This window comes from Orcinus orca, chromosome 7, assembly GCF_937001465.1.
Source record: "Orcinus orca chromosome 7, mOrcOrc1.1, whole genome shotgun sequence".
Taxonomy (NCBI): Eukaryota; Metazoa; Chordata; class Mammalia; order Artiodactyla; family Delphinidae; genus Orcinus; species Orcinus orca.
The window spans coordinates 75,888,851-75,901,649 of record NC_064565.1 but is presented as its reverse complement, the minus strand read 5'-3'; the positions used below and the strand labels follow the sequence as shown (position 1 = coordinate 75,901,649).

At 38.7% G+C, this 12,799-nt stretch overlaps 1 protein-coding gene across 2 annotated transcripts in view; it reads right to left on the bottom strand.

Moving 5' to 3' along the window:
* Positions 1-12,799, bottom strand: part of WDR75 (WD repeat domain 75) — a 41,176-nt gene that overhangs the window by 26,447 nt on the left and 1,930 nt on the right. The window contains exons 1-4 of one of the 2 annotated variants that reach the window (XM_033400264.2): positions 11,340-11,364; positions 8,739-8,868; positions 3,048-3,113; positions 2,068-2,158 (exon numbers count right to left, since the gene is read on the bottom strand). In XM_033400264.2, coding sequence (XP_033256155.1) covers positions 2,068-2,158; positions 3,048-3,113; positions 8,739-8,868; positions 11,340-11,344 — 292 coding nt within the window. In that variant the 5' untranslated portion in view covers positions 11,345-11,364. Of the gene's footprint in view, positions 1-2,067; positions 2,159-3,047; positions 3,114-8,738; positions 8,869-11,339; positions 11,365-12,799 lie in introns of those variants that run through there. The other variant, XM_004276927.3, reaches the window with a different exon arrangement.

Here is a 12,799-nt window from a genome sequence, read left to right as displayed (position 1 = left end):
GCACATTAGACTCAACTGCGGGAATACTTAAATAAACAGACAGGCCCCACCACAGAGAATCTGACATTTTAAGTTCCTTGGAGTGACTGTAATGTGTAGTCAGTGTTAAGAATCACTTGTCCTACTGATATGGATAAAAACTTTCATTACTGTTATTGGCAACTACCCCTCCAACTGATGAATCATGCAGTGTGTATGGGGAGTGGCTACCAAACTAGAGTGATGAGCAGAACCACCTGGGGAGACACAAAAAATGCAGATTCCTAGACCAACTCTCAGACCTAGTGAATCAATTGTCAGTCAGGGAGTTTAGAAACATGAATTTTTAGTAAGCATTTAGACAGACATTAAGAATGCACAGGGCTTCCCTGGTGGTGCAGTGGTTAAGAATCCACCTGCTAATGCAGGGGATATGGGTTTGAGCCCTGGTCCAGGAAGATCCCACATGCTGCAGAGCAACTAAGCCCATGCGCCACAACTACTGAGCCTGCGTGCCACAATTACTGAAGTCCGTGCGCCTAGAGCCCATGCACCAAACAAAAAGTAGCCCCTGCTCGCCGCAACCAGAGAAAGCCTGTGCACAGCAACAAAGACCCAACACAGCCAAACATTAAAAAAAAAAAAAAGGACCCAATGCAGCCAAAAAGAAATAAATTTACAAAAAATAAAAAACTCCCTAAAAAAAAAAAGAATTCACATTTTTATATACAGAACAGAACCTAAATATTGAAAAGTGCTACTTTAAAATAGTCATCTGGTAAGGCAACTTAATTATTTTAAGAAATACACTGCCATTTCCAAAACATTTTTTGGAATGTCCCTTAGAGATGGTTTATGGGCCACATCAGAAATCTAAACTTACAGCTTTTATTCTTTCATGTCACTTTTTTTTTTTTTTTTTTTTTTTTGCGGTACGTGGGCCTCTCATTGCTGTGGCCTCTCCCATTGCGGAGCACAGGCTCCGGACGCGCAGGCCCAGTGGCCGCGGCTCACGGGCCCAGCCGCTCTGGGGCATGTGGGATCCTTCCGGACCGGGGCACGAACCCGCGTCCCCTGCATTGGCAGGCGGACTCTCAACCACTTCGCCACCAGGGAAGCCCTCATGTCACATTTTTGATAGATAAAAATATTACTCATTAACAGAGTTGGCACCAAATGACTTTTAACTAAGAAAGATTTGGCTTCACAGTTTTAACTATTCTCAACTTACTTAAAAGTCCATGATATAACAATCTGTAAATCTGTTTTAGCAGAACAAACAACAAAACTCCCCGAATTCCAAACGAAGAAACCACTACCAGAACCCCCAACAAAAACCAAGCCAACGCCCCCCCCCGCTCCCCCCTCAAAGGATTCACTTAGCTAATGAGCTGTGAGCCAATCTAGCTGACTGCCCAGTAACCAGTTTAAAGCTGGCCTGTACTTTCAATTCTGAATACAACTCTATTTTAAGGAGGACAACACAGGGGGGACTGGCATTCTTGAAGTCTGAGATTAGAAAAATTCTTTGGATATATCCTTCATGTCAATGTTAAATGTATTAAATTTACTGCTAAAGGACAATTATTTGTAACCACTGAAGATATTCTAGAAATCCTTAAATGCTCTGAAACATGGCAGTTTCAATGGAATAATGTTCCAATGATAATGAAAATATAATAATAATTTACCCACACTATTAGTTCCTAATCACCTGTTTTCTATACCATTTCCTCCAGATTCAAGATCAACGAATGGGTGTTCAGTGATGGGTAAAGTAATAGTGATGCTTAAGAATGACAGATTTAAGGTCAGTAGGAAGACACATATAGCTCAAAACAGCTTTAAAATTGGAGTTAGCTGTCCACTATCACAGCCATTTATTAAGTAATCATTCCCTCATCAATATTTCAGAAATAATACAAAGCCTCCCCAAAATGAATGCAATAGTGATAAAACCAATTTAAAAGCCAACTCCAAAAACTTAACTTCACACTAAAACCAAAATGTTAAATTTGAGACACTGTAAAACGTAAAGAGCCACTCAATGCTATCTATAAATGTATAAAAAAATTAATTATACTATACCTGGTTTTTCTTTATTTATTATAACAAAGACAGAATCCTCAGCACAGTCAAGAGTAAAAAGGGCATGAAGTTTACATCCAACTATGAAAGTCTGAAAGATAAAAAGCACCATATTGTTCATTCTGTGTACCCCCCTAAGTTCCATAACAGGCAGGATTTTTTTTTTTAATCCATTTTGCTCACTGCTATATTGCGAACATCAGAAGAAAACCCGGCCTACGGAGACACTCAATACATATCCGTCGAATAACCTTTTAAGTTAATACATATATAAATCTACCTGTTTCTTATCAATGGTTTCACAGTATTCTATTGAATGACTATCAAATTTTAACTGACCTCAAGATTATATTCAATTTTTTTTTTCTACCACGAACAATGTTTTAAGAACTACATATACCTGCCATTATTTCAACAAGAGATTCCTAAAGGTGAAATTGCTGGAGCAAAAGGTATTTATTCAGTTTCATTCTCATTGACTGTGTACAAAAATGTCTATTTCTCTACACTTTATCGCTATATTTTTTTCAATCTGCAATTTGGATAAAGTGACAGGGAAAAATCCTGTGTTATCTATTAATTTACATTTAATTATTAACAAGTTTAAGCATCTTTTCATGTTTATTGGCTATTTGTTATTTCTTTTCTGTGTATTACATATTCTTACTTTATACCAATTTTTTTCCCATTGGGTCATTAGTTTTTCCTTATTGGTTTTTGGTAATTTTTTGTATATTAGGGATAATAGCTCTTGTAAATATTTTCTTTCAGTTTCATTGCTCATTTTTTGGTTAAAAAGGTTTAAAATGTTATATAGTCAAATTTATCGTTTCTTTTATGGTGAGTGAATTTTATGATTTGTTTAGGAAGGCTATCTAAAAGGTTGGGCCTTAAGGAAGTATTCAATAAATAATATGTCTGTCATTAAATTATGTTGCCATTCCTCTTCACATAATGAAAATGAAGCTCAATCCACGTACCTTTATCAAAATGCCATCTGTATAGTCCCACAGTTTAATCGTGCTGTCAAAGGAACACGAATATAGCTAGAAGGGTAAAAATAGTACAAAACTGATTAAAAAAAAGAACTACATGAAGATATCAAGTAACTTAACTGCTGATACAGAAGGCATTGCCTGTTCATTAATTCATTATCAGCTTTAAGGAGGTGAAATCATTTATTTATATTGTTTTTGCAAAATAAAAAATCTTATCACAGCTCTTTGTAGAAAGCAGACCTATCAATTTCAAGTTTTAATTAAAATAAAGAAAAAAGTCAACCCTCTGTCTTCAAGAGGGAGATGGTAAGGTATTGAGTTATGAAAAGCACTTGAGAGCTTGCTGCTATTTTCCCAGAGCCCAGTCCTTTATCAGCAGAACAGCTTTTATCTTACATTGGTATCAAAGGAGTGTTTCTCAAATGATCTGAGAATGTCCTTTTTAAAAAGAAAAGTTTCCAACCCATCATGGACCAATATTTTTGTAAAATACAACTTAAGTTATTATGTACTTGGATGCTGTGGCAATGTCCAAGTGCCCTAAAGTTTTAGACACTCAATTTCTATACTTATCTCATTGCAGACCTGTAACCAACGGTTTGTGGCACTGGTCTGTGGGCCATACGTCGGTACCAACAGAATGCCTTTGTAGCATGTTTTTATTTTTGTCCCACAAGACTGAATTTTACTAAAGTCACACTGGAGTTTTTCGTTGCTGTTACTGTGAAAACACTTTACTTAACATTTTGAGTTTTTTGAAAGAAAGATGGTAGAGTAGGAGGGCGTGGAATTCACCTCCCACCACGAACACATCAAAAATACATCTACGTGTGGAACAATTCTCACTGAAAACTAACTGGAAACTGTCAGAAAGAGTCCTATACAACCAAGGCTGTAAGAAAGATCCACATGGAATGAGGTAGGCAGGGAAAAGAAGCAATCAGGTTGGGACCTGTTCCACTGGGAAGGAACACAGAGGACAAAGGAGATTACATGGGCAGAGATCTGCCCTGCGGACTGAGTGAGCGGTTTGAGTCACATACTGGGTGCTCCAGTCCTAGGGTCTGACACAGGGAAGAGAAGTTCCCTTGGCTGAAGTGCTGCTGGGACTAACAGTAGGGCAGTGGGAAGCCTGTATTCCACTGAAGAGGAGAGCACACATGTGGGCTTGCTCCTGAGGAAGAGGGTAGATTGAAGACTGCCTTAGTGGCTGCCTGGTTTCCTGTGACCGCTCCAGTATATGCTCCAGCCCTGCTTACTTCATGACACAGCTCCACATTGGAGAGAGGCCTGCCGTGACTGGGGAGAGAGCTTGGCTACGGAACACAGAAGCAACCTAGCGCCTCCATCTCTAGCCCCACCTCTAACCAAGGTGACAGCTGCCAGCACACCCCGAGGAAAGATGTGACTTGTAGTTCATGTCAAAGCCAGCTCTCTTACCAAAGGCACTGAGCACATGCAGACTGTACAGGGATGCTCCCACATAAGGATACCCCTTCAAGACTGGGATAATTAACCAGTTCATCTAAATTCATAGATACAGAGAAAGTTAAGCAAAATGAGAAGACAGAGGAACTGGTCTCAAAAGAAAGAGTGAAAGAAAACCCCTGAAAAAATTAATGAAACAGAAATAAACAATCTACCAGATAAAGAATTCAAGTCATTAGTAATAAGAATGCTAACTGAATTAGGGAAAAGAATAGATGAACACAGTGAGAATTTAAACAAGGAACTAGAGGGAAAAACACACAAAAACACCCACTCAGAACTGAAGAATACAATAACTGGAATGAAAAACACACTAGACGGAATTAACAGCAGACTAAGTGATTCAGAATGCACAAGTAATCTGGAAGAGAGAATAATGGAAATCACCCAAACAGAAGAACAAAAAGAGTAAAGAAAGAAGGAAAGAAGGAAAGAAAGAAAAAGAAAGCAAGAACAGCTCAGAGATCTCTGGGATAACATCAAGAGTACCAACATTCACAACATAGGGCACATTATAGGGGTCCCAGAAGGAGAAGAGAGAGAGAATGGGGTCTAAAATGTATTTGATGAAATTATGGCTGAAAATGTCCCAATCCTGAAGAAGGAAACAGATATCCAGGTATAGGAAGCACAGAGGGTCCCAAACAAGATGAACCCAAACAGAAAACCCTAAAGTCTCCACTGAAAAACTATTAGAACTAATAAGTGAATTCAGTAAAGTTGCAGGATACAAGATTAATATACAGAAATCTGTTGCTTTTCTATACACTAATAATGAACTACCAGAAACAGAAGAAAAAACAATCCCATTTAAAATCACATCAAAAAGAATAAAATATCTACAAATAAACTTAACCAAGGAAGTGTAAGATCTATACTCTGAAAACTATAAAACACTGAGAAGAAAACCGAAGATGATACAATGAAATGGAAAGATACCCCATGTTCCTGGATTGGAAGAATTAATATTGTTAAAATGTCCAAACTACTCAAAGCAATCTACAGATTTAATGCAACCCCTATCAAAATACCCATGACATTTTCAACAGAACTGGGACAAATAATCTCAAAATTTGTATGGAACCACAAAAGACCCCAAATTATGAAAGCAATCTTGAGAAAAAAGAACAATGCTGGAGATATCATGCTCCCTTACTTCAGACTATACTACAAAGCTATAGTAATCAAAACAGGATTATACTGGCACAAAAACACAACACAGATCAATGGAACAGAATAGAGAGCCCAGAAATAAATCCACATACTTATGGACAATTAATATACAACAAAGGAGGCAAGACAGTCATAGGAGAAAAGACAGTCTCTTCCATAAGTGGTGCTGGAAAAACTGGACAGCTACATATATAAGATTGAGATTAGAACATTTCCTCACACCATATACAAAAATAAACTCAAAATGGATTAAAGATATAAATGTCAGACTGAAAACCATAAAACTCCTAGAAGAGATGACAGGCAGAACACCCTTTGACGTCAATCGTAGCAATACATATTTTTTGATCTGTCTCCTAAAGCAAAAGAAATAAAAGCAAAAATAAACATATGGGACCTAATTAAACTTAAAAGCTGTGTACAGCTAGGAAACGACAGACAAAACAGAAAGACAACATATTGAATGGAAGAAAATATTTGCAAATGCTATGACTGATAAGGGATTAATTTCTAAAATACATAAACAATCCATACAACTCGACATCAGAAAGATAAACAACCTAAAGAAAAAAAAAGATAAACAACCTGATTAAAAAATAGGCAGGAGAACTGAACATTTTTCCAAAGAAGATATACAGACAGCTAACAGGCACATGAAAAGATGCTCAACATTGCTATTAGAGAAATGCAAATCAAAATCACAATTAGATATCACCTCACACCTGTCAGAAGGGTTATCATCAAAAAGTCTACAAATAACAAATGTTGGTGAAGATGTGGTGAAAAGGGAACCCTTGTACACTGCTGGTGCACCCACTACTGCAAAACAGTATGGAGGTTCCTCAAAAAACTAAAAACAGAACTACAATGGGATCCAGCAATTCAACTCCTGTGTATATACCTGAAAAAATAAAAATAGTAATTTGAAAAGATACATGTACCTCAATGTTCACAGTAGCATTATTTACAATAGCCAAGACATGTAAGCAACCTAAGCGTCCACCAACAGATGAAGGGATAAAGAAGATGTGATGTGATATATACACTCAGCCATAAAAAAGAATAAAATTCTGTCATTTGCAACAATGTGGATGGACCTAGGAGTATTATGCTTAGTGAAATAAGACAAAGGGAAAGACAAATACTGCATCTTATCACTTATATGTGGAATCTAAAAAATAAAACAAATGAATATATATAACAAAACAGAAACAGACTCACAGATACTGAAAACAAACTAGTGGATACCAGTGGGGAGAGAAAAGGGGGAGAGGTAAGATAGGGGTACAGGATTAAGAGATACAAACTACTACGTATAAAATAGATAAGCAACACGGATATATTGTATAGTGCATGTAAATATAGCCATTATTTTGTAATAACTTTAAATGGAGTTTAATCTCCACTACTGAAGAATCACCATACTGTACACCTGAAACTAATATAATATTGTGAATCAACTCTACTTCAATTTAAAAAAAGTGGCAATTTTAAGATTTCTTCCAGGGAGGACATGGAATCACAGAATTGAAATAAAAAATGATGGAGTAAGAAAATATCTATTCAAGCAAAAGAATTATATTAGGTAAAAAATATACACCAGCATTATTACATATAACATGAATCATGAACACAGATCAGTAAAATATAACAAGGCAAACAGAATCACTATAAGACAATGGTTATACACAAATACTGTGAGTTCAGAGTCCACAGAATCTCTGGCACCCACCCCTTCACCTCAACCAAGCCTGTTGTTAAACCTGGTAATACAGACTTCACAAATTCCAATTTTAATTTTCTTTTCTGCTACAAAAAACATTCAAATGGTACACATAACCATAACCTCTTTTCTCAAGCCCTCAGAGGACAGCAAGGACAAAATGTGTGCTTGAACCCTGCAGAAGAGCTACTTAACTATGATTTTCAAGAGTAGCTCATTTAATTTTAGAAAGAAAAGATCAGTGTTAGTGTTACTTTATGCTCTACTTCTTTTATGACAACACAGTGAATGGCAATGCAAATCCATTCTTAAATTAAGCAGTAACTGTCAAGTTGGCTGAGACTAATCCAGAAAAGGGGAACTTGATCAAAAACTAGAGCAAGTTTTTTTGTTTTTTTTTTGCGGTATGCGGGCCTCTCCCGTTGCGGAGCACAGGCTCCGGACGCGCAGGCCCAGCGGCCATGGCTCGTGTCCAGCTGCTCCGTGGCATGTGGGATCTTCCCAGACCGGGGCACAAACCCATGTCCCCTGCATCGGCAGGCGGACTGTCAACCACTGCGCCACCAGGGAAGCCCTAGAGCAAGTATTTTTGAGATAACTCTCTAGCAGCTTTGCTGACACTTAAGAACAAATTAAAACGACCATTTTATTGTTGATTTCTGAAAAGCAAGGGCTGTTTTGTGGGGAGAGTGGGAAGGTCCAGGCTCCACTAGATCCCCAAGTTTGTTCTGGAATTAACTGGTTGATCCACTGACTGAAGACTCCCTTCTTCTTGTCTAGATACTGGCCCTAAGATTCGGTGACATCTGCATTAACACTAAAGAGCCTCGTCTGTAAAGAAATGTATCTACAAAACCAGTACCTCAAAGATGCATTCCAGAAACCAAAGAGTTCAGAGGTCAAATAAATTTGAGAAACACCCAAGACAATATACCCCTTCCGGATATTCACCATGCATATAAAGGACTTGAGAAGACCTATAATCAAGAAATTCATTTAACTGTGCCAAATCCTGAACTTCAGAAACTATACAAACAAGAACCCCTTCTTCCAAGTAACACCTATTAGCATCCTGTGAACAAATGATTCACAGAATACACCATGAACAATGTAGTTCTAGGCTGTGACCCTATTTTAATAATTAAAAATAAGTGAAAACTATACTAAATCAGAAAATCAAAATAGGTATTTCCCTGATCATCACCTAGAAAGCTTCTCAGCCAAATTCAATTCAAAATTTTCTTGCAACAATAAAGACGATATTAAAATATTTGACTGTAAATTAACACCTGTAGATGGTTCTTGGGGTTGAGCTGGATTCCAGTCACCAGATTTCTGTGCCCTTGCAATATATGTACACATTCTTCTGTAGCTGTGCTATAAACTTTAATAAAGTCTCCAGAGACACAGAAGACATACCTGGAAATAAGAGAGAAAAATAAGATTCACATACTGTATAGACAGCATAATCTTTTTATTGTCCATGAAAAACAAAACAAAAACCAAAGCTATAACATGCAACAGACATTTCTTTCAAAATAATAGTTTAAGAACTGTATATTCAAATTGTGCTGCTTAAGCCTATGGGGACATCTGAGGTCGTTTAGTTCACGAATTCTGAAAGTAGATCAATGATGCCAAAGTCATACCTCTGACCTGTTCCAGGGGCAGAGGCTGTATGGAATCATCCTGCAAAAACAGCCAACCTAACCAAGCTGCCTGTTCACTAATGGATGCAGACACTGTGCTACGCCTTCACTATCAGCTATTATTCTGCGGTGGTTCTACTAACAGCAGCGTCTTCCCCTGTCCTCCAACTCTCCATCATTCATTGCACAGACACCAGCCTGTGTCAAATATTCTCTCTAGTCAGTGAGGTCTCTTAGATAGCAAAGTATAAAAACTTTATGACAGTTCTTTTTCTTACTCCCAAAAAGCTGACTTTGCTTTTCTGGATTTGTGGCTTTCTTCCATATATCAGAAGCTACTAAATTATTAACTGTGGTTAAACTGGGGTAATATTTGTTTAACTTTTTTCATAATAGATATAACCATAAGACAAAGCTCAGAACAGCAAATCTTCTAGCATCAAATAAAAAATGTTTGCTCTGTGCCTATTACATCTGACAGCGTACGTGTCTAACATGGTGCTTTCTCATATACCATAGAATGTACAAACCACAGAATCCTTAGGCTGGACCTCTTCTCTGTGCTCCCAAAGTACCCAAGGCATGATTTGATCTGGGTACTTTCAAACTATGTTGAAATGTCTCATTTATGTAAATATCCATCTCCCTTATCTGGCCATATGCTTCTATAGGGCAGAGGCCCTATTTATCTTTGATTTTCAATGTCCAATCCAGTTTGTCAAACAGAATATGCCTGATCTTCAAAGGTTTTTTTTTTTTTTTTTGCGGTACGTGGGCCTCTCACTGTTGTGGCCTCTCCCGTTGCGGAGCACAGGCTCCGGATGCGCAGGCTCAGCGGCCATGGCTCACAGGCCCAGCCGTTCCACGGCATGTGGGATCCTCCCGGACCGGGGCACGAACCCGTGTCCCCCGCATCGGCAGGTGGACCCTCAACCACTGCGCCAGCAGGGAAGCCCTCTTCAAAGGTTTTATAAACTATTTAGATAAAATGAACCAGTAAAAAAATTATTACAAAATAATCATAAGGGTAAATCTTCTAATGCTGACTGGGGTTGCTACTACCCTATTTTATCTTTTTTAAGACACTTGATTTTCACGTTTACCTCTCTAAAATCGGGATGCATCTTTTAAGTGCTGTAACCAGGGGCCATCGTTGTGTTCAACTGTTTATAAGATCAACAAAGTACAAGCAACAAAGCAACCGAGGTACATGGATTCCCCTTTGGTTGGACCCTCCGCTCCATTCCCATGAGTACCCTAGTTCTTGCCATCTCCTGTCTGGACCACTCTTAAGGGCTTCCTACAGTCTCCAGGTGTGGCCCTTTGATTCAACCTTTCATACTCATACCAGACTAATTTTACAAACTTGAGCATATTACTTCCTTAAATAAAGATAAAATTAAATGAAACTCCTTCAGTGTTTTCTCACTGCCTTCAGGATATGATCCAAATTCCTATGTTTGACTCCAGTCTGACTGGAAATACTTTTTCACTTGAACAGTAGGTTAAGTGGTTCAAAACTCCAACGACCCCCTCGCTCTCCCCTGCTCTCCATTAGCATCAAGTCCTTTAGGCAGTGTTTCCTGGAGATGTTGGTGGGTGAGGGGGCACTGCTGTTTGCCAAGAAAACTCCCCCTAATTGATTCTGATATTCTTCCCCAGTGGAAAGCAATTCCCTCTCTCCTTGCTCCTCAGCAGGGAATAATGACTTTAACTGTTTGAATGCAAACCTCTAGAGAAAACACTCTCCACACTTGCACATTCTGCTATCTACTGAGAACGCTTTCTTTCTGACTACCTCTTTAAGATTCAGCTCAGGGGTCTTTCCACCGGAAGCCTTCCCTCATCTTATTCCAGATCAGCACCAGTCCTAACATGCTTCTGCAAGGTGCGGGGCTTAACTCTATCCCAGCACTTTCTGCACGGTGTTATGAGAGAACTTCCCCTCCTTGAGGGGAGGAACTGTGTGTTTACTTACTTCAAATAATAACAGAAACAGGGTGTTGTAGAAAAGGAGGCATTTTTAAAAAGTCAAACACAGATGGGTTCGAATGCCAGCTTTACCATGTACAAGGCTGAATGATGTTGAAGAATTTACCTAACCTTTCTAAACCTCGCTGTTCTCCACTCGCAGGGTTATTATTATAAGGATTAAATGAAACAATGCATGCAAGTGCAAGCTTGGCATATACAGCAAACACTCAATAAATGGTTCTGTAAAATGAGGATAACAATACCTACACCATGCAGACAGGGATGCATGTAAAGCACCACCACAATGCCTGTCACACAGGACTCAAATCATCTTTGTTGATCAAGTGGTGAAGTAAGAAATTAGGGATGTTTTCAAGCAGGAATCAGGATTTAAATGAGGTTCTGAAGGATGCATGATTTAAGGGCTGGTAAAGAAAAAGAAGAGCAATAAAAAACAGTAGGGAAATAACAACATGGTACCTACGAGAGACAGGGAATGTACCTATGTAAGTAGCAAAGTGTGCACAATGGGCACTAGCAGGAAACACAGCCCCATAAGCAGAGTTGAGCTAGATCAGGGAAGGCCCTGAAAGTCAGACATAAGAGCTATAGTTAAGGAAGGCAACAGAACCCTGTTACAGGGTTCTGAGCAAGACTAGGAATAAGTTACAGTAACGTAACAGCAGCAGTATCCAGAACGATCTGCAGGGGAAAATACCTAGAGTCAGGGACATCGATTCTGTGATAATTTAGAAATGTAAAAGGCAAGAATGACTCATTGTTTTAGTTTTCTATACCCTAGTAACCTACTGCTATGCTACATAGCACCATATAACTGTGAGAGGCAATAGGGTGTGATGCAAACAGTGCCGGACTGGGAGTAATACTTGATAGGGGAATGCCAGGTCCTTTCATGTACACCTCACCTCCCTGCTTGCCTCTCATAATAACGCACTCAAGTAGGCAGAGTAGAGTTTTGTCCTAGTTCGAAGAGGACCTAGTGACCAAGAGAAAGCTGTTAAAATTCCATGATTCTGTTGTTTCATTTACTATTTCAGCTTTTTTGATAAGCTCCTTGAGGTAAAATACAAAATTATTTTATTTCCCTTTGTATAAGTTAGCCAACCCTTGTGGCAGCTTTTAGATAATATTCAAGTCCTTGGTGAATTCATTATAACCCAGTTAATTTGCCAGAAAACTGGTTTAATTATTAGCTTCTATATATACGAAAAAAAGTGTATCTCTAAATCTCGACCAAGTTCCCGTCCTGAATTTCTGCCTAAACACCTGCTACACCCACCTGGTTGTTTTAAAGGTACTTTAAACTCAACAGGCACATGTGAACCCTACATCTTCTCCTCGTTAATCCTAATTGCTAAATCACTCCAAAACTCTGTCTTTTCTCTTCATCTTAATTATTACCTTAATTCTGGCCAAAATCATTTCTTGCTTGGATGCCTGCATTAGTCTTCTAATACCTGGTCTATAACGTTCTAGACTCTTCTCCCACCACTTACCTTCAGCCTATGCTGCAAGTATACTGACCTTCTTATGCACATGACACCCCTCCCCCACCCCAATTTCTAGTTGCTCACTTTGTCTGGTTGCCCTCCCCCCAGTATCACGGAAGGGGCAAACTCCTGTTAGTTTTGCAAGATCCTACTGCTGAAGGGAAACTTTCACTGTGCAACTCCTCCCTCGGTGCCATCACTGCACCTTGAATATGC